At 42.6% G+C, this 26,184-nt stretch overlaps 1 protein-coding gene across 1 annotated transcript in view; it reads right to left on the bottom strand.

Moving 5' to 3' along the window:
* Positions 1-26,184, bottom strand: part of syne2b (spectrin repeat containing, nuclear envelope 2b) — a 144,766-nt gene that overhangs the window by 5,807 nt on the left and 112,775 nt on the right. The window contains exons 114-126 of the mRNA XM_046308142.1: positions 23,903-24,061; positions 22,974-23,140; positions 9,154-9,316; positions 8,299-8,486; positions 8,012-8,162; positions 7,056-7,238; positions 6,182-6,319; positions 5,847-6,041; positions 5,309-5,615; positions 4,434-4,570; positions 4,194-4,317; positions 3,788-3,999; positions 3,432-3,632 (exon numbers count right to left, since the gene is read on the bottom strand). Of these exons, the coding sequence (XP_046164098.1) occupies positions 3,432-3,632; positions 3,788-3,999; positions 4,194-4,317; positions 4,434-4,570; positions 5,309-5,615; positions 5,847-6,041; positions 6,182-6,319; positions 7,056-7,238; positions 8,012-8,162; positions 8,299-8,486; positions 9,154-9,316; positions 22,974-23,140; positions 23,903-24,061 (2,325 nt within the window). The remainder of the gene's footprint in view (positions 1-3,431; positions 3,633-3,787; positions 4,000-4,193; positions 4,318-4,433; positions 4,571-5,308; positions 5,616-5,846; positions 6,042-6,181; positions 6,320-7,055; positions 7,239-8,011; positions 8,163-8,298; positions 8,487-9,153; positions 9,317-22,973; positions 23,141-23,902; positions 24,062-26,184) is intronic.

Genomic DNA, 26,184 nt, shown 5'->3' with positions numbered 1-26,184 from the left:
AGGGTAGGAAACAACATCTCCACCCCGCTGATCCTCAACACTGGGGCCCCACAAAGGTGCGTTCCTAGCCCTCTCCTGTACTCCCTGTTCACCCACGACTGCGTGGCCATGCACGCCTCCAACTCAATCATCAAGTTTGCAGACGACACTACGGTGGTAGGCTTGATTACCATCAACGACGAGACGGTCTAAAGGGAGGAGGTGAGGGCCCTCGGAGTGTGGTGTCAGGAAAATAACCTCACACTCCACGTCAACAAAACAAAGGAGATGATCGTGGACTTCAGGAAACAGCGGAGGGAGCCCCCCCCCCCTCTATTCACATCGACGGGACAGTAGTGGAGAAGGTGTAAAGTTTGAAGTTTCTCGGCGTACACTTCACGGACAAACTGAAATGGTCCACCCACACAGACAGCATGGTGAAGAAGGCGCAACAGCTTGTCACCAAAAACACTCACGGCAACTGATACGGCAACAATACTCACGGCAACTGCTCCGTCCACAACGCGACACCGGGGGCAAACTGCCTGCCCTCCAGGACACCTACACCACCTGATGTCACAGGAAGGCCAAAAAGATCATCAAGGACAACAACCACCCGAGCCACTGCCTGTTCACCCCGCTATCATCCAGGAGGCGAGGTCAGTACAGGTGTATCAAAGCTGGGACCAAGAGACTGAAAAACAGCTTCTATCTCAAGGCCATCAGACTGTTAAAAAGCAACATTGAGTGGCTGCTGCCAACATACTGACTCAAATCTCTAGCCACTTTAATAATAAAAAATTGGATGTAATAAATGTATCACTAGTCACTTTAAACAATGCCACTTTATATAATGTTTACATACCCTACATTACTCATCTCATATGTGTATACTGTACTCTATACCATCTACTGCATCTTGCCTATGCCGTTCGGTCATCGCTCATCCATATATTTATATGTACATATTCTTATTCATTCATTTACACTTGTGTGTAAAAGGTAGTCGTTGTGAAATTGTTAGATTAGTTGTAGATATTACTGCATGGTCGGAACTAGAAGTGCAAGCATTTCACTACACTCGCATTAACATCTGCTAACCATGTGTATGTGACCAATAACTTTTGATTTTATTTGACATGTGCTGAGCACTTGTTGGCTGCTTTTCCTTCACTCTGCTGTCCAACTCATCCCAAACCATCTCAATTGGGTTGAGGTCAAATGATTGTGGATGCCAGGTCATCTGATCCAGCACTCCATTCCTCTCTTTGGTCAAATAGCCATTGCACACCCTGGAGGTGTGTTTTGGGTCATTGTCCTGTTGAAAAACAAATGACAGTCCCACTTAGCCCAAACCAGATGGGATGGCGTATCACTGCAGAATGCTGTGGTAGCCATGTTGGTTAAGTGTGCCTTGAATTGTAAATAATTCTCTGACACTGTCACCAGAAAAGCACCCCCACATCATCGCACTTCCTCCTCCGTGCTTCAAGGTGGGAACCACACATGTGGAGATCATCCATTCACCTACTCTGTCTCTCATAAAGACACAGCGGTTGGAACCAAAAATCTCAAATTTGGACATATCAGACCAAAGGACAGATTTCCACCGGTCTAATGTCCATTGCTCGTGTTTCTTGACCCAAGAAAGTCTCTTCTTCTTATTGGTGTCCTTTAGTAGTGGTTTCCTTGCAGCAATTTAACCATGAAGGCCTGATTCACTCAGTCTCCTCTGAACAGTTGATGTTAATATGTGTCTGTTATTTGGGGCTGCGATCTGAGGTGCAATTAACTCTAATGAACTTATCCTCTGCAGCAGAGGTGACTGGGTCTTCCTTTCCTGTGGCAGTCCTCATAAAAGCCAGTTTCATCATAGTGCTTGTTGGTTTATACCACTGTATTTGAAGAAACTTTCAAAGTTCTTGAAATTTTCCAGGTTGACTGACATTCATGTCTTAAAGTAATGATGGACTGTCATTTCTCTGCTTATTTGAGCCGTTCTTGCCATAATATGAGTTTGGTCTTTTACCAAATAGGGCTATCTTCTGTATACCACCCCTACCTTGTTACCGCACAACTGTTTGGCTCAAACGCATTAAGAAGGAAATACATTTTTACAAATGAACTTTTAACAAGGCACACCAGTTAATTGAAATGCATTCCAGGTGACTACCTCATGAAGCTGGTTGAGAGAATGCCAAGAATGTGCAAAGCTGTCATCAAGGCAAAGGTCGACTACTTTGAAGAATCTTAAATATAAAATATATTTAGATTTGTTTAACACTTTTTTGGTTACTACATGATTACATATGTGTTATTTCATAGTGTTGATGTCTTCACTATTATTCTGTCCCAATACTTTTGGAGCTCACTGTACATGTGTCGTCATTTGTAGTTCTGACAGAAATCAATCACAGGCAACGAGGAGGCTCCCGGTTGAATTTCTCAGGCAAGATGAAAACAACTACATCGACCATGATCCTTTGCTAGTTACGACCACTTTCACCACAATCGTTAGTGATTTTTTGGTGCTATTCAGCCACAGATAGAAAGATTAACCCAGACTCGTCACAGGGGCTATAAAGCTGAAGCATTCGTTTAGAACATTTTCTCACCACCAAATATGGTAGTGAGAGGAAGTCCAGCTGCGGGTAGTGGGAGAGGATAGAACTGGGTCAACATTCTGCCAATTCTCTCATCGATGAAACATCTGATCTCAATATGTTTTTCTGTTCCCAAAACTAGAATATTTTATAAACAAAGTTTTATAGACTTGACACTTTGCCAAAGTTTAAAAAAGCATTGTTTAAAAGGAGTGCAGGGTCGAATTGCATGCTAAAACGCGCCAATAATTGTATTTATTTATTTATTTCACCTTTAATGAACCAGGTAGGCCAGTTGAGAACAAGTTCTCATTTACAACTGCGACCTGGCCAAGATAAAGCAAAGCAGTGCGACACAAACAACAAACTTACAGTCAATAACACAATAGGTAAGATTAGGGAGTTAAGGCAATAAAATAGGCCATAGTGGCAAAGTAATTACAATTTAGCAATTAAACACTGGAGTGATAGATGTGCAGAAGATGAATGTGCAAGTAGAGATGGGGTGCAAAGGAGCAAAAAATAAATAAATAACAATATGGGGATGAGGTAGTTAGGATCTTGCTAGCTCGTGCTTGGCTTTGCCTACCTCCTCCTTGCTTGTTATGCCCACTATGTTTAATTTTCTAGCAGTGTAAACGACAGGTTAGTTATAAATATATTTGATTCAGCCCCATTCAGAAATATGGCATGCTTCAAATACTCCATTAGGCGTATTTCATAGGAATATGTGGATGACGTCAGAACTATCTACTGATTTTCATTTCTATATGCGTAGTGTACTATGGGGAATACGGTATCATTTGAGATTTGACCTCAGAGTGTATCGTATCGAGTTGTTCCCCTCACCTGGCACTGCATGAGTGCGCTCTGCAGTCGTTCTTCCCAGCTCTCCAGGCCGACGCAGGCCTGTGTCCAGCTGTGATTGGCTGTCCTCAGGCCTTCCTGCAGCTCCTGCAGCTCAGCGCTGTCCCCACACTGGAAGTCCTGCCCACTCAGGTTGATGGAGATCATCAGAGACTTGTAGCTGTTGAACGTCTTCTGCATCTCCTGGACAGAGAACAGGAAAATTGTGTTTCTTGATGGAATGTAACTCAAATAATGTTTCACATTCATCTCTTTTACTAATGAAATAACAATCCCTAGTTTTTGTCTATTGTTGCCCCACTGGCATCACAGGAGATGTGTCATACTTGGGCCCTCACCTTGAGTCTCCTGATGTTGCCCTCCATGTCTTTGATGCTGGTAGCTGGGGCCAGCCTCTGCAGCATCTCTAGCTCTGGCAGCACATGGCCCAGCCAGGAAGTGATCTCATTGAGGTCAGAGTTCAGCTTCTGCCACTGCTGCAGGTCCTGTTTGATGCACAGCTCGTCACTGAGGGCCTGGGCCTGCAGCAGCTCCCAGCGCTCGATCACACCTGCACGACAACAGGTCACAATGGTTATAAAGACCATTGTGACAGATGTAAAGCCTTGTCCCAAATCTGTTTGTGCTGTCTTTCCAAACTTTGCAACAAAAAACAAACAGATCTGGGACCAGGCTAGCAGATATAGATATAGCAGACAGAATATAAATGGCTGTAGATCAGTGTGTGTTATCAATGACACCTACCAGTCTGTTTGTCTGCGGTGGTTAACGTGGTGAGGCCTTGGTCCTCCAGTTCCTCATCATTTAAGATCAGTTTGACCCTCTTCACACTGTCGATACTGCCACTGCACTCTGACATCAGCTTGACCTGGCCCATGGACACAGACATGCCAATGTCACTACCCATCAGCACTATCATCAACTGTATATACAGTTTGATTTGTGTGTTTTGAGAAATAACAGGCAGACAGTATGGTGACTTACATAGCCCTGCTGGTGAAAGGGGGTGCTGGTGATGTGGGTGGGAGAGGAGCCCAGGCCCAGGATGATGTCCCTGGGAACATGTTTCCTCTCCTGTGGCTCAGGGGAGTGCCAGCTGGGGGGGTCTGTCACCGACTTCACTGGGATGGGGAACAAGAGGAGGAAGCAAGTCAGACTAGGGAAAGATGGTTCTAGGTTCACTGAGTGGTCATGGGCAGTTGGGCTCCCCTATGGCCACTGAGATTCACTTATGCTGAAAACACAGAAAACATTTTTTACCAAATGTACATGCACACTCGACCAAAGGAGATGCCATGAGAATGCCGTAACAACTGACTACATGCAGCAGAACACGCAGTAATCAAATAGTGAATACAAATACCACCAATAAAATCCAGTCATGTACTGTATAATCATGCAGTGGTGTGTATGAAGATATACAGATGCAGGTGGTTAGGGTCAAGTCATGGTCAAGGCCTGTGGTGGGACAGTGTTATTCACATCCAATAATGTACAAAACCAATCTGTAGGCCTGTATGTCCAGGGGAAGGGGGATAGCAGAGCTGAGATATTGGGATGGGGGGGGGGCATCATAACCACACAGCAGCATAACCACACATGCAGGACAAGAGGCAGAGTGCCTACCCGAGACTGCTCTCAATGCTTTGGCAGTTGCCTTAACAAAGGACTCTGAGCTCTCAGTGATTTCTACATCTGCAACAAAAGAAGGGTGTCAATAGGTACTCTTCTCTTGGACCACTATGGATAGAATGGTTTTCTTCAGCACACTCTTCTTCATTCGTGTTCATTCACCTGGTAACAAAGACTGAGACAAAGCCAGGTACAAGATACTAGATAAGTCTATCAGTGGTCATTACCTGACATGGCGCTATAGTAGGTAGCATCCTCCTCATCCTCATGGGATGAAGATCCCCCCACGTCCACAGTGTGGTCCCACTCCAGGGGGATAGAGTCCACGCTGACCGGGGTCTCTCGCCCCGAACACTCCAGAGGGGGGGCCAAGAGACGGCACCCGGCCTGTCGTCCCAATAACTCGCCCGTCACTCGGGACTCATCCTCCTCCTTTTCCTCTTCATCTTCCTCCCCCCAGGAACTTCCAGCCAGCTCCGCTGAGTCCTCCAGATCTGTGTCGCGGTCAGACAGGTCCCGCTCCTCCTCCAGAACCTGAGGGAGAAAGAGGTAGGGATACCAACCTTCAGTCATACGGTGTAGATGCAAAGCATTTCCAATTGTACTTTCCTAAAAAGCATCTTGTTGTAAGTGTAATTGTCCAGGAATGAAATGGATTCATATCCACAGTTTCACAGTCTGGAGTTATATGACTATTTGACTGTTAAATGAGGTGAGGTAGAGTGTGTCATAGTGTTGCGGTGAAAGGAGATGCAGCCCACTGACCGGGCGTCTGTTGATGAGGCGGTGGTGGAAGCGGGCCACCCTGCCAAACACCTCCTGGCAGTAGGAGTGCAGCTCCTCCAGCTCATCCTCTATCAGCACGGCGTCCAGAGGAGCACTCTTCTGGATCAGGTTCTCCCCAAACACGATCAGAGCATCGATCTTATTGGTGTTCAGAGTGATCTCCTGCTGGAAGCCCTGAAGGAGGGGAGACCAGAGAGAGAGAGAGAGATCAGCTATCAACCCCCAGCCAAACATTAAGCATAAACACATCGTATCAATAGAGGGAAAGGAAAGGAAGATGGATAGACTATAGTGGCCAGTGGGAGTCAACGTACATTGAGCTGCCTCATCTTGTCCTCGATGTCGCTCTCTGAGAAGTGCTCAACGTTGGTTAGCTGCAGGTCCATCTCAGTGAGCCAGACCAGGATACCCTCCCGTGTGCCCTCAAAGTCTTCCCTCTGAGAGGTAAAGTGCTGCAGGGGACAACCGAATAGAACATTAACATTCAGACATTTAGTAGAGATTTAGTGGATCACTTAAATTGAGTGATTTGTAAAACCAGCACTAATCAGCATAGGAAATAACAGTGCATTGATATTTCAAAATCAGAATTCATCAGCATTGATATTGAACTAGATTGAAAGCAAATTCATTCAATCTAATGTGGAATAACAGATGTATTCTTGGCAAAGGAGAACGTATATTCATAGCATATATGGAAATGTCCTATAGAGAGAGAATTTAGCTGCTCTGTCCAGGCAATGATGGGAAGGGTCAGAGGGCGACAGAAGTGAAGGTCCCTAATCAGATGCTTCTTTAAAAAAAGATCCTCCATCTGGCTCCAGCCACATGCCACAATGGAAACAGCTGCTTGGCAACATGACTGTCCTTGCTTTTTCACCATCAGAGAGGTGACCTAAATACAGCAGGCTTAGTGCTGATGCTGAGCTAACGCATCACTCAGATCACTACTCACATCTACACTCAGAACCTAAAATAGCACACTGGTGACCTTACACATCAGCACTATAAGATAGGGCGTGTTTCTACGTGACTCCTGAATAACCCCAATCTGTTCACATTCCCATTCTGACTTGACCTTACCCACCAGAATTTCAGATGTTGACCTTAGGGTAACTGATTCAGCGAGGAAATATTGATAACTCCTCTCACCCTTAACCCCTATCCCCTGACATCTGACCCTCTCACCTTGAGTCTACGGAGAATGGCGGCCACCCTCTTCTGCAGGCTGTCCCAGCGCTGGTTGCCCTCGTGAACCATGACCTTGAGTTTGCTGGAGGCGTCGGTGCGGTTCTCTCTGGCCAGACGGCGATACTGCTTGTTGACCAGCTCCAGCTGGGTCAGCCTCTCATGGACCTGCCTCTGGAAAGCCTGGGGGTGGAATCAGGGGGTAGGGGGGCAGGGAGATAGGTCTGGGTTAAGACTGACATCAAAGATATTTTAAGAGTGATATTGGATTGATGTTGAATGGAGAAACACATTGTGTTCTGCACTCTAGAGTCGAGGAATAGATTAACAACATGGCAAAGCTTCCCGGTGAATACATGTAATCAACGCAAACATTGATTCCTCTATTCGATATAGTTCAACAATTACATGCACGATTATGTCAATTAAATGTTCAATATCAACCATGGTCAATCTGGAGGCAAAAGAAACGCACACCTGTTTAGGCGAAGTGCTGGCTAGCAGAGTAGAACACGTGAAAAATTAAAGGAGAGCCGCACACTCTAGGAGCTCAGATGGAATCATTTAATAACCAATGTTTCGACAGCCAAGCTGTCTTCATCAGGTTAGAACATCATTTCAGCCATGGAAACATACTGGAAGAGCAAGACAATCATATTTGGTAAATAATAGTGTCATACAGCTACTCTGGTTGCTCTCAAGAAAAAGAGAGGGCTTCAGCAGAGCCCAGATTAACCAGCCTAATCTCTGTTAGTAATCCATACAAACACGGAAGGCCGAAGGTTAATTGTCTCTCGTCACTACATGAGAACCTGACTACTCATAAACAGAATGAATACTCTGACCAAAAGCTTTCTCAAAAGTTCAGTGGCAGACATGTCGAGAACATTTTGATGTGAGGGCTCATAGGTCATCCATGGGTCATCCATAGGTCATCCATAGGTGTTTTTGCTGACCTCAAACTTCTTGAGTTCCTCCTTGGCGCTGGTGTAGAGGACATCCGCCGAGACAGGGTTGGCCGCAGTGCGCTCAGCTGTCCTCAGCCAGTCCTCAAAGCGGGAGTAGTCATCCAGGAACTTACACCACAGTCGCCATGTTTCCTCAATCCTAAAAGGAAGAGGTTGTAGAAAGAATTTATAAGCTATATACGAGGGGCTTACCTTTTTGACAGTCGTTCATCTGTGTCTGTGTTGGTGTGCGTGTGTGTGTACTGTGTGGGTGTATGTGTGAGTTCATGCCTCACCTCATCCTCCTCTCCATGGACATGGCACAGATGTTCCTCCAGCGACGGTCCAAGCTGCGGGTGGTCTGTTGGATGGAGTCGTTCTCTGTGTCGCTCCCGCAGGCGTCAGCGTCGTGGAGAAGAACATCACAGAGAGTCAGAACTGACGCTACGCCCTCCGTGTGCTGCTCAATGTCCCGCTGCAAATCCTGCATACAGACACAGGAAGATAAGAGTCAACTGTTTAGATACACCTGAGTAACACCCGTGGCTTTTGAAGTAAGTCCTCAACCTCCACAACACATCTCCTGTCAGAACAATAGAATCTTTCAGAAGCTGCGGTTTGTTCTCTGGAATCTGGCGTTGCCCTGGCCAAACCTGGAGGCCTGGAGAGCACAGCAATGTAAGTGTCATTTCCAAATGCATCTGAGTGTTCCCTCACTCCCTGTAATGACCAGAATAGCCCTTTCTCAGGAGCCGCAGGAGACTGTTTTTCCTTCTCTATGAAGCACGGCTCCATTACACTGTTCCCAAAGAACATGTGTAGGAAGCGGGAAGCAGGACTATTACGGGCTAAAGTCCATTTCCACCTGCATTCTTAGCTCTCGGAAACCTACAGTAGCTTAATTACAGCACATCTCCCCCCACTGGTGTGATAGCATGTCTCCTGCTCTCTGTAACCCGCTGGGACCCCAATACAGCATACCGCATTCAAAAGTGTCAAAAAATATATTTCACTCTACATTCCTCCCCTCAGCTTTCTGACCCACAGAGACTATGTAAACTAAACATATGCAGTTAATGTTAAACAGCCTGTACTGAATGGTGTTTGTGGTTAGTGTATGGAGTGTCTGACACCTGGCCCCTGGTACCCACCTGCTGCTCAGCCAGCTTCCTCTGGATCTCATCACTGTGGCAGTCGCTGTAGACCACGGGTTTGGCCAGCTCGGCCTCGATCCGTGACAGCCACGTCCGCAGGTTGCTCATGTTCTTATCCAGCTGCTGCACTGTCACCAGAGTCTCCTTTAGCTTCCTCACCCTGGGGAGTCAATCTAATCAGTTAGTCAGTCAATCAATAAATGAATAAATCGACCAATCAAAATCAGTGAAATCAGGAAGTTTCTTCATCCTGTTTGTCACCAGTGGCACCATTCTTCACCTATTTACTATCCCTCCCAAGCAATGACATTGAAACCAGATACACTGTAGCTGCCTGAATAATGGAAACGTTTGAGTAAACAAGAAATACAAAGTATATTGAAAGCAGGTGCTTCCACACAGGTGTGGTTCCTGAGTTAATTAAGCAATTAACATCCCATCAATCTTTAGGGTCATGTATAAAAATACTGGGCAAGGCCACCAGATCTCAACCCAATCGAATGCTTATGGAAGATTCGGTTGCGGTGCCTGAGACAGCACTTTCCACCACCATCAACAAAACACCAAATGAGGGATTTCTCATGGAAGAATGATGTCACATCCCTCCAATAGAGTTTTGACACTTGTAGAATCTTGGCCTACAAAAGGGGGGCCGCCAGCTGCCCATCCCTACATTAGAGCATGACCTATATCAGCATGGTCCTCTGAATGACGTCTGCCAAAAATGTAGAGCACTTCACTGCGATTCCATTTCCACTGGTCAATGACCTAAATCAGTGCGTTCCTCTGCAGGAGGTGACACAATGCATGAAGAGCATTCCACTGTCATGTGACCCGCCACTGAGCATTCCACTGGAATCTCCCACAAACAAACCTGTGCATGTCTACTACACAGCTTGACCACTGGCTGCTCTCATTATACGGTCCAGAGAGATATCCACTTACTCCCTCAGCTATGAGACACCACCATTTTAATGCAAGGTGCCCGACCGGTGCTTGTAACCTGACTAGCAAACCAGAGATCTGATGCAACACAAGAGAAAAACCAGAAACATCAGGCTTGCTCATAACTGTTGTCATTCCACCCGCATAGACAAGGTACAGACTCTTTTCTAAACTGATCTGCTGAGAACGAGCAACAGAGCGAGAGAGAGCGAGAGAGAGGAAGAAAGACAGACATACAGTGTTGTTGTGTGTCTATTTTTGGCTGAGTAATTGTGTTCATCACTGAGGCATCCAGAGAATACTGCTGCAGGCTGTGGTGGATTAAGGTTCTGTGTACCTGAGGATGATGCCTGGTAGTGGAGGAGAGACTGAATTAATAACATGCATCATACTGAGAGACTGGAGCTACGGACAACTCTGTCTGAACATGAATGGCAATTAAACATACACTGACACCATGCAAAAATACACAATGAGCCAGCCTTGTGTTAGCCATCACGCTGAGTCTGAATGGCAAAAGCTGCAGCTGTGGCTGCTACTTGCATGCACTGACAAAGCACAGCCCATCCCCCCTCATTCTTGCTCTCTATCTCTCCCTCTCCCTCACTCTCTCTCTCACAGACACAACACAACACCCTTTTCCGCTCCTCTTTAACCCAGCCACCTATTGAGTCCCATGCTTGCTGTGTGTAGGGGCGTGAGGGCTGGGGGATTAGGGAGAGAAAGGTACTTACGGCTGGGCTAGTGAGGAGGCTACTCCACGGCGGTTCACCCGTTAGCAAGCGCTTCCCCCCGCTCTGACTGCCTCATACTCTCTGCAGTCAGCCTGTCCCCTCCCCCCTCCCTCAGCCTCAGCCACGCTGGACCAGTCTAGATCAGCACCTCTCCTCAGCAATATGCACGGGCACAGGGAAATGTACTTACATATCACACACACACACACACACACACACACACACACACACACACACACACACACACACACACACACACACACACACACACACACACACACACACACACACACACACACACACACACACACACACACACACACACACACACACACACACACACTAGTATGTACTTTATTCCTTTATAAAAACAAGTATCTGTTTATGTTGCACAGACATGATACCACCGTACTGGCTCTATAATGGCTCTGTACCTGAGGGACAGCCCTGAGTCCTGGTACCTGCCTGGAGATTAGAGCCAGAACCACAAAAACTCAAGTTAAAGTTAGTCTAGCGCTAAAGGGATTACAGGGCCGAGGCATGTTACTACCAATATTACTGTTACTACTACTACTGTTACTGTTACTACTACTACTGTCACTGTTATAGCTACTACCTTTAGTGTTACTACTGGTACTACTACTACTGTTACTGTTACTCCTACTACTGTTAGTGTTACTACTACTACTGCCACTGTTATAGCTACTACCTTTAGTGTTACTGCTACCACCTTTACTGTTACCACTGTTACTACTACTACTGTTACTGTTACTACTACTACTGTTACTACTACTTCTGTTACTACTACTACCTTTACTGTTACTGCTATTACCTTTACTGTTACTGTTACTACTACTACTGTTACTATTACTACAGTTACTGTTACTACTACTACAGTTACTGTTACTACTACTACTGTTACTGTTACTACTACTACTGTTACTACTACTATGCTCACTGTTACTACTACTACTGTTACTGTTACTACTGTTACTGTTACTACTGTTACTGTTACTACTACTACTGTTACTACTACTACTACTGTTACTGGTACTACTACTACCACCTTTACTGTTACTGCTATTACCTTTACTGTTACTACTGTCACTGTTACTACTACTACTGTCACTGTTACTACTACTACTGTTACTGTTACTACTACTACTACTACTACTACTACAGTTACTGTTACTACTACAGTTACTGTTACTACTACTACTGTTACTGTTACTACTACTACTGTTACTGTTACTACTGTTACTGTTTCTGTTACTACTACTATGGTCACTGTTACTACTACTACTGTTACTGTTACTACTATTACTGTTACTACTACTGCTACTGTTACTACTACTGTTCCTGTTCCTGTTACTACTACTACTACTGTTCCTGTTACTACTACTACTACTACTGTTCCTGTTACTACTACTACTGTTACTGTTACTGTTACTACTACTACAGTTACTGTTACTACTGTTACTGCTACTACTACTACTCATGTTACTACTACTACTACTACTGTTACTACTGTTACTGTTACTACTACTACTGTTACTGTTACTACTGTTATTGTTTCTGTTACTGTTACTACTACTGCTGTTACGGTGTCTACTACTACTGTTCCTGTTACTACTGTTACTGTTTCTGTTACTGTTACTACTACTGATGTTACTGTTTCTACTACTACTGTTACTGTTACTACTACAACTACTGTTACTTTTACTACTACTACTAAGGTTACTGTTACTACTGTTACTGTTACTACTACTACTGTTACTACTACTACTACTGTTACTGGTACTACTACTACCACCTTTACTGTTACTGCTATTACCTTTACTGTTACTACTGTCACTGTTACTACTACTACTGTCACTGTTACTACTACTACTGTTACTGTTACTACTACTACTACTACTACTACAGTTACTGTTACTACTACAGTTACTGTTACTACTACTACTGTTACTGTTACTTTTACTACTACTACTGTTACTGTTACTACTGTTACTGTTTCTGTTACTACTACTATGGTCACTGTTACTACTACTACTGTTACTGTTACTACTATTACTGTTACTACTACTGCTACTGTTACTACTACTGTTCCTGTTCCTGTTACTACTACTACTACTGTTCCTGTTACTACTACTACTGTTCCTGTTACTACTACTACTGTTACTGTTACTGTTACTACTACTACAGTTACTGTTACTACTGTTACTGCTACTACTACTACTCATGTTACTACTACTACTACTACTGTTACTACTGTTACTGTTACTACTACTACTGTTACTGTTACTACTGTTATTGTTTCTGTTACTGTTACTACTACTGCTGTTACGGTTTCTACTACTACTGTTCCTGTTACTACTGTTACTGTTTCTGTTACTGTTACTACTACTGATGTTACTGTTTCTACTACTACTGTTACTGTTACTACTACAACTACTGTTACTTTTACTACTACTACTAAGGTTACTGTTACTACTACAACTGTTACTGTTTATGTTATTGTTACTACTACTCTTACTGTTAATACTACTACTGTTACTACTACTACTACTGTTACTGTCACTGCTACTACTACTACTGTTACTGTTACTACTACTATGGTTACTGTTACTACTGTTACTGCTACTACTACTACTACTTTGTTACTACTACTACTACTACTGTTACTGTTACTGTTACTACTACTACTGTTACTGTTACTACTGTTAATGTTACAACTACTGTTACTGTTACTAATACTACTAATGTTACTGTTACTACTACTACAGTTACTACTACTACTGTTACTGTTACTACTATTACTGTTACTACGGTTACTGTTTCTGTTACTACTACTGCTGTTACTGTTACTACTACTGCTGTTACTGTTACTACTATTGCTGTTACTGTTACACCTGTTACTGTCACTACTACTGTTACAATTTCTACTGTTACTGTTACTGTCACTGCTACTACTGTTACTACTACTGCTGTTATTACCTTTACTACTACTACTACTACTACTACTGTTACTGTTACTACTACTACTATTGTGACTGTTACTACTGTTACTGTTACTACTACTACTGTCACTGTTACTACTGCTACTGTTACTGTTACTACTACTACTGTTACTGTCAATGTTACAACTACTACTGTTACTACTACTACTGTTACTGTTACTGTTACTACTACTTTTACTGTTACTACTACTACTTTTACTGTCACTATTACTACTACTCCTGTTACTGTTACTATTACTGTTAATGTTACTACTGTTGCTGTTACTACTACTACTACTGTTACTGTCACTGCTACTACTACTACGGTTACTATTACTACTACTATGGTTACTGTTACTACTGTTACTGCTACTACTACTACTCATGTTACTACTACTGCTACTGTTACTACTACTACTGTTACTGTTACTACTGTTAATGTTACAACTACTGTTACTGTTACTACTACTACTGTTACTGTTACTACTACTACTACTGTTACTGTTACTACTACTATGGTCAATGTTACTACTACTACTACTGTTACTGTTACTACTATTACTGTTACTACTACTGTTCCTGTTCCTGTTACTACTACTACTACTGTTCCTGTTACTACTACTACTGTTACTGTCACTGCTACTACTACTACTACTGTTACTGTTACTACTACTACGGTTACTGTTACTACTGTTACTGCTACTACTACTACTCATGTTACTACTACTACTACTACTGTTACTGTTACTACTACTAATGTTACTGTTACTACTGTTAATGTTACAACTACTGTTACTGTTACTAATACTACTAATGTTACTGTTACTACTACTACAGTTACTACTACTACTGTTACTGTTACTACTAATGTTACTGTTACTACTATTACTGTTACTACTACTACTGTTACTGTTTCTGTTACTACTATTACTGTTACTACTGTTACTGTTTCTGTTACTACTACTGCTGTTACTGTTACACCTGTTACTGTCACTACTACTGTTACAATTTCTACTGTTACTGTTACTGTCACTGCTACTACTACTGCTGTTATTACCTTTACTACTACTACTGTTACTGTTACTACTACTACTGTTACTGTCAATGTTACAACTACTACTGTTACTACTACTACTGTTACTGTTACTGTTACTACTACTTTTACTGTTACTACTACTACTTTTACTGTCACCATTACTACTACTACTGTTACTGTTACTATTACTGTTACTGTTACTACTGTTGCTGTTACTACTACTACTACTGTTACTGTCACTGCTACTACTACTACGGTTACTATTACTACTACTATGGTTACTGTTACTACTGTTACTGCTACTACTACTACTCATGTTACTACTACTGTTACTGTTACTACTACTACTGTTACTGTTACTACTGTTAATGTTACAACTACTGTTACTGTTACTACTACTACTGTTACTGTTACTACTACTACTGTTACTGTTACTACTACTACTGTTACTGTTACTACTACTGTTACTACTACTATGGTCAATGTTACTACTACTACTACTGTTACTGTTACTACTGTTACTGCTACTACTACTACTCATGTTACTACTACTACTGCTACTGTTACTACTACTGTTCCTGTTCCTGTTACTACTACTACTACTGTTACTGTTACTACTACTACTGTTACTGTCACTGCTACTACTACTACTGTTACTGTTACTGTTACTGTTACTACTGTTACTGCTACTACTACTACTCATGTTACTACTACTACTACTACTGTTACTGTTACTACTACTACTGTTACTGTTACTGCTGTTAATGTTACAACTACTGTTACTGTTACTAATACTACTAATGTTACTGTTACTACTACTACAGTTACTACTACTGTTACTGTTACTACTATTACTGTTACTACTACTACTGTTACTGTTTCTGTTACTACTATTAATGTTACTACTGTTACTGTTTCTGTTACTACTACTGCTGTTACTGTTACACCTGTTACTGTCACTACTACTGTTACAATTTCTACTGTTACTGTTACTGTCACTGCTACTACTACTGCTGTTATTACCTTTACTACTACTACTGTTACTGTTACTACTATTACTACTATTGTGACTGTTACTACTGTTACTGTTACTACTACTACTGTCACTGTTACTACTACTACTGTTACTGTTACTACTACTACTGTTACTATCAATGTTACAACTACTACTGTTACTGTTACTACTACTGTTACTGTTACTGTTACTACTACTGTTACTGTTACTACTACTACTTTTACTGTCACTATTACTACTACTACTGTTACTATTACTACTGTTGCTGTTACTACTACTACTTTTACTGTCACTATTACTACTACTACTGTTAATGTTACAACTACTGTTACTGTTACTGATACTACTAATGTTACTGTTACTACTACTACAGTTACTACTACTACTACTGTTACTGTTACTACTATTACTGTTACTGTTTCTGTTACTACTACTGCTGTTACTGTTACTACTACTGCTGTTACTGTTACACCTGTTACTGTCACTACTACTGTTACAATTTCTACTGTTACTGTTACTGTCACTGCTACTACTGTTACTACTACTGCTGTTATTACCTTTACTACTACTACTACTGTTACTGTTACTACTACTACTATTGTGACTGTTACTACTGTTACTGTTACTACTACTACTGTCACTGTTACTACTGTTACTACTACTGTTACTGTTACTACTACTACTTTTACTGTCACTATTACTACTACTAATGTTACTGTTACTACTACTGTTACTATTACTACTGTTGCTGTTACTACTACTACTACTACTGTTACTGTCACTGCTACTACTACTACGGTTACTATTACTACTACTACGATTACTGTTACTACTGTTACTGCTACTACTACTACTCATGTTACTACTACTACTACTACTACTACTGTTACTGTTACTAATACTACTAATGCTACTGTTACTACTACTACAGTTACTACTACTACTACTGTTACTACTGTTACTGTTTCTGTTACTACTACTGCTGTTACTTTTACTACTACTGCTGTTACTACTACTGCTGTTATTACCTTTACTACTACTACTGTTACTGTTACTGTTACTACTACTACTATTGTGACTGTTATTACTGTTACTGTTACTACTACTGTCAATGTTACAACTACTACTGTTACTGTTACTACTACTACTTTTACTGTTACTACTACTGTTACTATTACTACTACTGTTACTATTACTACTACTACTACTGTTGCTGTTACTACTACTACTACTGTTACCACTACTATTACTGTTCCTGCTACTACTGTTACTACTACTACTACTGTTACTACCACTGCTACTGTTACTACTACTGCCACTGTTACTGTTACTACTACTACTACTGTTACTGTTACTACTACTACGGTTACTGTTACTACTACTTCTGTTACTTTTACTACTACTGCTGTTACTACTACTGCTGTTATTACCTTTACTACTACTACTGTTACTGTTACTGTTACTACTACTACTATTGTGACTGTTATTACTGTTACTGTTACTACTACTGTCAATGTTACAACTACTACTATTACTGTTACTACTACTGCTTCTGTTACTACTACTGTTCCTGTTACTACCACTACTACTGTTCCTGTTACTACTACTACTACTACTGTTACTACTACTAATGTTACTGTTACTACTACTACTGTTACTGTTACTACTACTACTGTTACTACTACTACTAGTGTTACTGTTACTACTACTGTTACTGTTACTACTACTACTGTTACTACTACGGTCACTGTTACTACTACTACTGCTACTGTTACTACTACTGTTCCTGGTACTACTACTACTACTGTTCCTGTTACTACTACTACTGTTACTGTCACTGCTACTACTACTACTACTGTTACTGTTACTACTACTTCTACTGTTACTACTACTCATGTTACTACTACTACTACTGCTACTGTTACTACTGTAATTGTTCCTACTAGTGTTACTACTACTACTGTTACTACTACTGTTACTATTACTACTACTACTGTTACCACTACTACTCATGTTACTACTACTACTCATGTTACTACTACTGCTACTGTTACTACTACTACTACTACTACTACTACTACTACTACTACTACTACTACTACTGGTACTGTTATTACTGTTAATGTTACTACTACTGTTACTGTTACTACTGTTAATGTTACTACTACTGTTACTGTTACTACTGGTAATGTTACTACTACTGTTGCCTCTACTGTTACTGTTTCTGTTACTGTGTCTGTTACTACTACTGTTACTGTTACCAATGTTACGGTTACTGTTACTACTACTGTTACTACTACTGTTACTGTTACTACTACTACTCATGTTACTACTACTGTTACTGTTACTACTACTACTCATGTTACTACTACTGTTACTGTTACTACTACTGTTACTGTTACTATTGTTAATGTTACTACTACTGTTACTACTACTACTGGTTCTGTTACTACTGTTACTACTACTGTTACTACTAAGGTTACTACTACTGTTACTGTTACTAATGTTACTACTACTGTTACTATTACTACTACTGTTACTATTACTACTACTGCTGTTACTGTTACTACTGTTACTGCTACTACTACTACTCATGTTGCTACTACTGTTACTGTTACTACTACTGTTACTACTACTACTGTCACTGTTACTATTGTTAATGTTACTACTACTGTTACTACTACCGTTACTGTTACTACTGTTACTGTTTCTGTTACTGTGTCTGTTACTACTACTGTTACTGTTACTAATGTTACGGTTACTGTTACTACTACTGTTACTGTTACTACTACTGTTACTACTACTGTTACTACTACTGTTACTATTACTACAACTGTTAATGTTACTGTTTCTGTTTCTGTTACTGTTACTGTTATTGCCACCACACTGAGAGGTGGGCATCTTGGGCCGCAGTCACCCAACTGTCAACAAGGGCAAGACCAGAGACGCAGTGCTGCCTGTCAGGAAACACTGCTTAACTCCCACCTACAGTATATCTGTCATTCACCCAAGCAATTAAAGACACCATACAAAGAACAGCATAGAGCAATACCCAGCAACTCTTGAAATATCTAGTGACACCAATTTACATAGAAAGTCAGGGTAAGCCTTTCATCTGTCATAAGACAGATGTCTCTGTCTCTGAGGAATCCTATGCAACATTAAGTCTTACATTCACTTTGTAATGAGATAAGAGACACATCCCTGTGGCATGTTAAGTATGTTACTGTGTAACTGTGTCTCCCATAAAAGTGTTGAAAAGATTCACTTCAGCTACCCACTGTCTGAACTTGTTGCATGCTTTATGACGGCTCATGAGTCTGTTATGCTAAGAAACTTGCTATGGTTCAATAAAATATGAGTGCTGAACAGTAATACAATCTTTGACTCAATACCCATTATTATCACCAGACTACTACTACCCCCCCCCCACCCTCACACACCCCAACCCCTGACACACCCCCAGACAGACAACTCTATTTTGCACCCCCTTGTCTGAACTCAACCAATCACCATGGCAACTGAGCTGGTAACCTGGTGCCAAAGTTATTTGAGATATACTGCATCGCCATGGCTACAGGAACTTCAACTATAAAGGGGAGACGAATGGCCAAAGAAGTGCTTTTTTTAACAGCCGTACTCAAACACTGAATAAGACATGCTGAATTCTGTACTTACAGCAAAGAAAAACAGATATAACTCAAATCCCTGTCTCTTCAGACTTGTGAGCACTGAGCTGACTCCTGGCGTAGAGGGGGTCGTTTCAACAAAACATCTGCCACACACGCCCCTCGTTCAGACAATGGTGAAGAGTGCGGGGGCCTTGGGGGCCTTGGGTAGGGGAAGCTGGGGCTACGGGCCCTATGGATGACACAATGCCTTGTGTCAGCAGACGGCAGCTGCTGGACAGGGTGACGGAGCATCCAGTTTGTTTTGGGGGACAAAGGCGACCGGTGAGCCTGAGCCAGTGTCAGCGCATCTAATCTTCACCAAGTCAACTTTCACTAATCTTCCATATCACACTGCAGTGGGTCCGCCCAGGCACAGGCTGAGGCACGGTCCTCACTCATCACCACTCTGAAATGTCCCCTGTCTGTAATAAGGACTCATCCAAATAGGTGACACATCATTTCAGGACCCTATGATAGGCCAACATAAACTGTCAACCTCCAAATCAACTCAGTTACAACACTTCCTGTTGTAAGCATGATAAAATGAAGGATGATTCAAATCCCCTTTATGAGGTCGATAAGCAACACATAGCAGAGTTAAGACCACTCATGGCTTAATAATGCAATAGATCTACAGTGTAGGCATCATTGAAGACTTTAGGATTAGACTTTGAAATTGTGAAATTCTATACACATGTATGCTATTGCAATAATGGCATGCTCTGGTCTTGGTGAGGGAAGGTTGTGTACCACCTGTACACAGGATTATAGAGCATCATGATCATGGGATGACCGGAGATGATGGGAAGTGGAGCTGACAGGACATCCTGGCTGAACGGGCCGTGAGGAGGCTAATTGAGGGCCCAGGGCTATCCAGCCATCTCCCCTCCCTCTATACCTCTCTCTCTTATTACCCTGTATCTCTCTTTCAGCTCCCTCTCTCTCACTTACCTACTGATCTAAAGCCAATTGTAGCCCTCTAACTTTTCCCCCCAACTAACAAAGCCAATTGTAGCCTTAGTGCTCTAGTCTATACGACACACAAAGCCAATTGTAGCCTTCCCCTCTTGTTGTGGTGAAATGAAAACTGCCATGTACATGTCGTGAGAGGGAACTCAGGGCAGAGACATAGCAACAGGCTAAATGGTTTCCACACCGCGTTAAGCAGCTTGTTCAAGTGTAACAGGCAGACATTCTCACGTTTATCTGCTTACAGGGGGTTACAGCTACAAACAACCATGGAGACTGAGGCCCAAATCCTGTCCTCATGCGCTCTAAGACGGAATAATTTCATCCCAACTTTTACACCATGTCTCTGGAATAGCGGCAGAATATGTAGGCTAAACTAGGGGTCCACACATTCCTTTGCATAGCGCCACATGGACCAGTACTAAGTGGCAGAATGGACGAACTAGCTCATTAACAGGATAAAACATCCATGCAAGGTTGGCTTAAAGGACAGTGTGTTAGTGGGCTGGGCAGCCTGCCCTGCATTCTCTGTGTTATTTCATCCTATATCTATCCGCAATCCTAAGAACCTCAAACTTTAGGCTCCCTGTCATTCATAGAGAGAACCCTCTCCCTGTCCCTTGGTCCACATGGCCATAGACAAGTCCAGAATATCACTCAAATAGAAACCCCTCCCTCTGCCTGTTGTTGCTATGCAGGCAGACTCCTGTTAGTGAGAGAAAGACAAGGCAGCTGGACACCATGTTAGAGAGAGCCAAGAACAGCCACCATATGGCCCAGCTAAATCCCTCATTCTCATGGAGGATAAGTCATCCCCCTTCCTCCCCTTCGCAGTGACTCTGTATGTCTGGCCCCTGTGGCCAGAGTAAAAACATTCCACTGAAGAGCAGGTCAGCTGGCCCTCTCTGACAAGTGGGGCCTCCGAGTTTCCAATGAACCACTTGGGGGTGGGGGGGCTAGTATAGGCTATAGTAGTGCCTGCCTGTGAACAACGGCAATGACGCCAGAATGTTAGATTGAATAACCTCTTCTCTCGGGAGATCTAATACCAGTGCACTATATGCTACCCTCAATAATGAATAGCAATTGAATGAATGCTACTAACTAACAAGCAATGCAAAAAGCTTGGATGATGAGAATGACTCAAAAGTCTCTTAAAAATATTCTAGCAGAGGCTTGTAAACAGGCTGCAGCAGAGAAGACTGCAGACATCATTATACCGATGATGCCCAGAGAAAACAAGGCCTCATCAGTCAGTGACCAGAGTTCGAAACACTTCACCTAATGATCGCCATCTCAGAAATAAATCGTGTTAGTGGAAAAAGAAAACACATGAAGGAGGACACAGTTTTAACCCCCTGCACACTGCAGACCTAGTGTCCATCAGACGCACGGTGAATCATTACAAGAAGACTACACATGGAATAGCATCATAGTCTCATAATACACCAGTCCTCCCTGATGCATTAGATTAGAACATATTCTTTTTCAATCTCATTAGTCCTAAGGTATTCTATATATCCGCCTTGATATTCCTCTAAATGGATCATGTGTTGACTGCATTACATTTACATTTACATTTAAGTCATTTAGCAGATGCTCTTATCCAGAGCGACTTACAAATTGGTGCATTCACCTTATGACATCCAGTGGAACAACCACTTTACAATAGTGCATCTAAATATTTTAAGGGGGGGTGAGAAGGATTACTTTATCCTATCCTAGGTATTCCTTAAAGAGGTGGGGTTTCAGGTGTCTCCGGAAGGTGGTGATTGACTCCGCTGTCCTGGCGTCGTGAGGGAGTTTGTTCCACCATTGGGGAGCCAGAGCAGCGAACAGTTTTGACTGAGCTGAGCGGGAACTGTACTTCCTCAGTGGTAGGGAGGCGAGCAGGCCAGAGGTGGATGAACGCAGTGCCCTTATTTGGGTGTAGGGCCTGATCAGAGCCTGGAGGTACTGAGGTGCCGTTCCCCTCACAGCTCCGTAGGCAAGCACCATGGACTGCTTTCCGAGACACGCATGCACCATCAATAATTGCATCATGCTGTATGATGACACATAAGAGGTAAGCCCGTGTAAAGGTATTTCAGCAGTTCTCTTCATTCCACTCTGTGTTGGATTGGGATTAATGTTTCTGGATTAATAACTATATCCCTGTGATGGCTCTCTGAAGCTTTCCCTGTTATAATCTCAAAGCTTGGAACATTGCAGCAGCAGCAGCTGTTCTACCCTGTCCTGTCCTCACCTAACCCTAGTGGTAGAACCAGTTCTGACAGCGGTCAGACCACAGTCTTATAATGATGCGTTGTTGTAATGCATCCTCTGTGTTGTTTTGAATGACTAAGAGAAATCAATCCATTTGCAAGACTGATTTACTATGCACTCGATATGCCCTAACCAAGTCAATATTGTGGTCAGAGAGTTGTAGAGGTCCAACTGTGGTCTTACCTGGTCTCTATGTGATCAAACAGGTGCTGCCAGCGGTCGTTGATGTCCTTCAGCTTGTCGTTGACCTCGGTCTCCTTGGTCTTGTTGCTAGCGGTGATGAGCTGCTCTCCAAGCAGCTTCAGGTGGGTTTTATTCTCACTGAAGAGGTTGATCTCCTCCATACAGTCCTGGGAGTCACACAGAATGGGAATGAGTATCTGAATGAGTGCACGTGTTGTGTCAAATTAATGTTTGTATGAGAGGGAGAGGGTATGTGAGTATGGGTCGAAAGGTTTTCTGAATGATGGTATTCTATAAGGGGGACATTTCCCCCAATATTATGTATTATGGTATCAATGTTTTAAAAAGTCCAATATTGTCCAGTCAACAAAGTGTGACATCCACCTCCCTCCAAGCGGCCCTGCTGCTGAGATTAAAACAGCTGTCGTTCCATTCACTGGCAGGATAATTCACAGCACATTGAAAACTTTGTATCCCTCCCTCCTTTTCTCGGTCTCCTCCTTCAGAACATTCCCCACCACTCTATCTTCTGTCTGTAGAGAGCTACTATCTCTGTTTATTTCCCTACTTTCATACGGTGGACTTTGATCGGCTGTTGAGGGGGAGCCAATCAGTGGAGTGATAAAAACCAGTCTGGATATGTTTAAAAGTCTAACCGTTGAACTGTGGCTGTTGGATAGATCGAATCTAAATGACAATAGATAAATGAATCACTGTTTACGCTCCACAGTGCCAGGCCGGTTTATTGTTCTAATAATCCAATTCAACTTGAAAGTTTTTATCATTTTGATCTAAACTTGATTTAGATAACTCTGACTAAGCTATACACCAACGGGAGTGAAACTGTTCAAACTGTTTTGATTATATTTTAAATCACAGAGACTCAGGACCCCCCTTGTGGGCCAAGCAGCATGGTACAGCCCCCCTACCTTCTTCAGCTTCTCCACCATCTCCTCGATGCTGATGTCGGCATTGTGTGCTACTTTGTTTTCCATCTGCGTCAGCCATTCACAAAGCTCCTTGTTTTTCTCATTAAAGATGATCCATGCGTTGAGACGGTCTGCTATCTCCTGTTTGCGTAGGGAGACCTTAAAGGAAACACAGAATATGGACAATATATGCTTAAAGGGCAATGATAGATGGTCAATGTACCATAGATAACTGTTATCATATCTACTATATGGTTAAATAGTGAGTTAGGTGGGCATGGATTCTGCAAGGGTTTCTCCAGACTAAATAACAGTGACAGTAAGATTGCCAAGGGAATGTCAGGGAAACCAGTTCAATTGCTTCACCAAAGTTTCCTTCAAGTTAGTAATGATGTAATGATAAATAATGATGACACAAAGATGTGGAGCATTCACACAGACAGGTATGATTTCTCTTCAACCAGGAGTTGAGTATAACTGTACTTCATTGCATGGCAAAATGAAGTCTGTTCGTACTACTCTGTGTGACACGAGAGAGAAGGATTTGTTGTGGCGCGTGAGAAACAGGTTCACTCTATTAATGGCTGCCGTGATTATGAGTACTTCAAGACGATGCCACTTCACTTCACCACCCAAATAACAGGCAGGTGTAGTCCTATGCTCACAGATAAAAGAAACCAATATCATCTACACTACATGGCCAAAAGTATGCGGACACCTGCTTGTCAAACATCTCATTCCAAAATCATGGGCATTTATATGGAGTTGGTCCCCCCTTGCTGCTGTAACAGCCTCCACTCTTCTGGGAAGGCTGTCCACTAGATGTTGGAACATTGCTGCGGGGACATGCTTCCATTCAGCCACAATAGCATTAGTGAGGTCAGGGACTGATATTGGGCGATTAGGCCTGGCTCGCAGTCGGCGTTCCAATTCATCCCAAAGGTGTTCTATGGGGTTGAGGTCAGAGCTCTGTGAAAGCTAGTCAAGTTCTTCCATACCGATCTTGACAAACCATTTCTGTATGGACGTCGCTTCGTGCATGTGGACATTGTCATGTTGAAACAGGAAAGGGCCTTTCCCAAACCGTTGCCACAAAGTTGGAAGCACATAATCGTCTAGAATGTCATTGTTAAGATTTCCCTTCAAAGCCCCAGACCATTATTCCTCCTCCACCAAACTTTACAGTTGTCACTATGCATTGAGGTAGATAGCATTCTCCTGGCATCTGCCAAACCAAGATTAGTCTGCCGGACTTCCAGATGGTGAAGCGTGATTCATCCCTCCAGAGAATGCGAGTCCAATGGCGGCGAGCTTTACACCACTCTAGCCAACGCTTGACATTGAGCATGGTGATCTTAGGCTTCTGTGCTCGGCCATTTCAAGAAGCTCCCGTCGAACAGTAATTGTGCTGACGTTGCTTCCAGAGGCAGTTTGGAACTCGGTAGTGAGTGTTGTAACCGAGGACAGATGTTTTTTACAGGCTGCGCGCTTTGCTTTAGCACTCTGCGGTCCCATTCTGGGCTCGTGTGGCCTACCACTTCGCGGCTGAGCAGTTGTTGCTCCTAGACATTTCCACTTTACAATAACAGAACTTACAGTTGATCTAGCAGGGCAGAAATGTGACAAACATGAGCTCTTGAGCTCTTCAGTAAAGCCATTCTACTGCCAATGTTTGTCTATGGAGCATGTGCTTGATTTTATAAACCTGTCAAAAACGCGTGTAGCTGAAATAGCCGAATCCACCAATTTGAAGGTGTGTCCACATACCTTTGTATATATAGTGTATCTTGTACTCAGGCAGAGTTGCCACAGCAGCACAGAGAGAGTTAACCCAAAGTCAGGCCAATAAAGTAAAAGGTAAGATGGACTCCATCTGCTATGAACATCATGTACTTATTCACCATTTATCAAAAACACATGCAATAAATCAGTTCTCTCTTGATCTACATTCACTTCCACTAATAAAAACACCTTCCCAAAGACTTCATGTTAATTTTCCGCCACTCGCCAGACTGAGTGTGAGTCTAATGGAGTCAGTGTGATGGGTACACAACTCTGAGAGATAGACATGGTGGATGGTGTGGAGGAACATTAGGAGAGGTGTAAGCAACACCCTTCAGCTGACTGCTGCATCGTGTTCCCATGTGACAGATTTTGGGAGGAGCACCAGGCACAGGAGTCAACACTCCCCTTGAAATCAAATCGCAAATTCCATCAGTAAAGTTGTCAAAACTGTACTAATTTTGCCATTTAAGCCTGAAAACATTGAATCAGTTTTTTTT

Source organism: Oncorhynchus gorbuscha, linkage group LG17, assembly GCF_021184085.1.
Source record: "Oncorhynchus gorbuscha isolate QuinsamMale2020 ecotype Even-year linkage group LG17, OgorEven_v1.0, whole genome shotgun sequence".
NCBI lineage: Eukaryota > Metazoa > Chordata > Actinopteri > Salmoniformes > Salmonidae > Oncorhynchus > Oncorhynchus gorbuscha.
The sequence above is the reverse complement of the archived record's forward strand: the minus strand, read 5'-3'. Positions and strand labels throughout refer to the sequence as shown.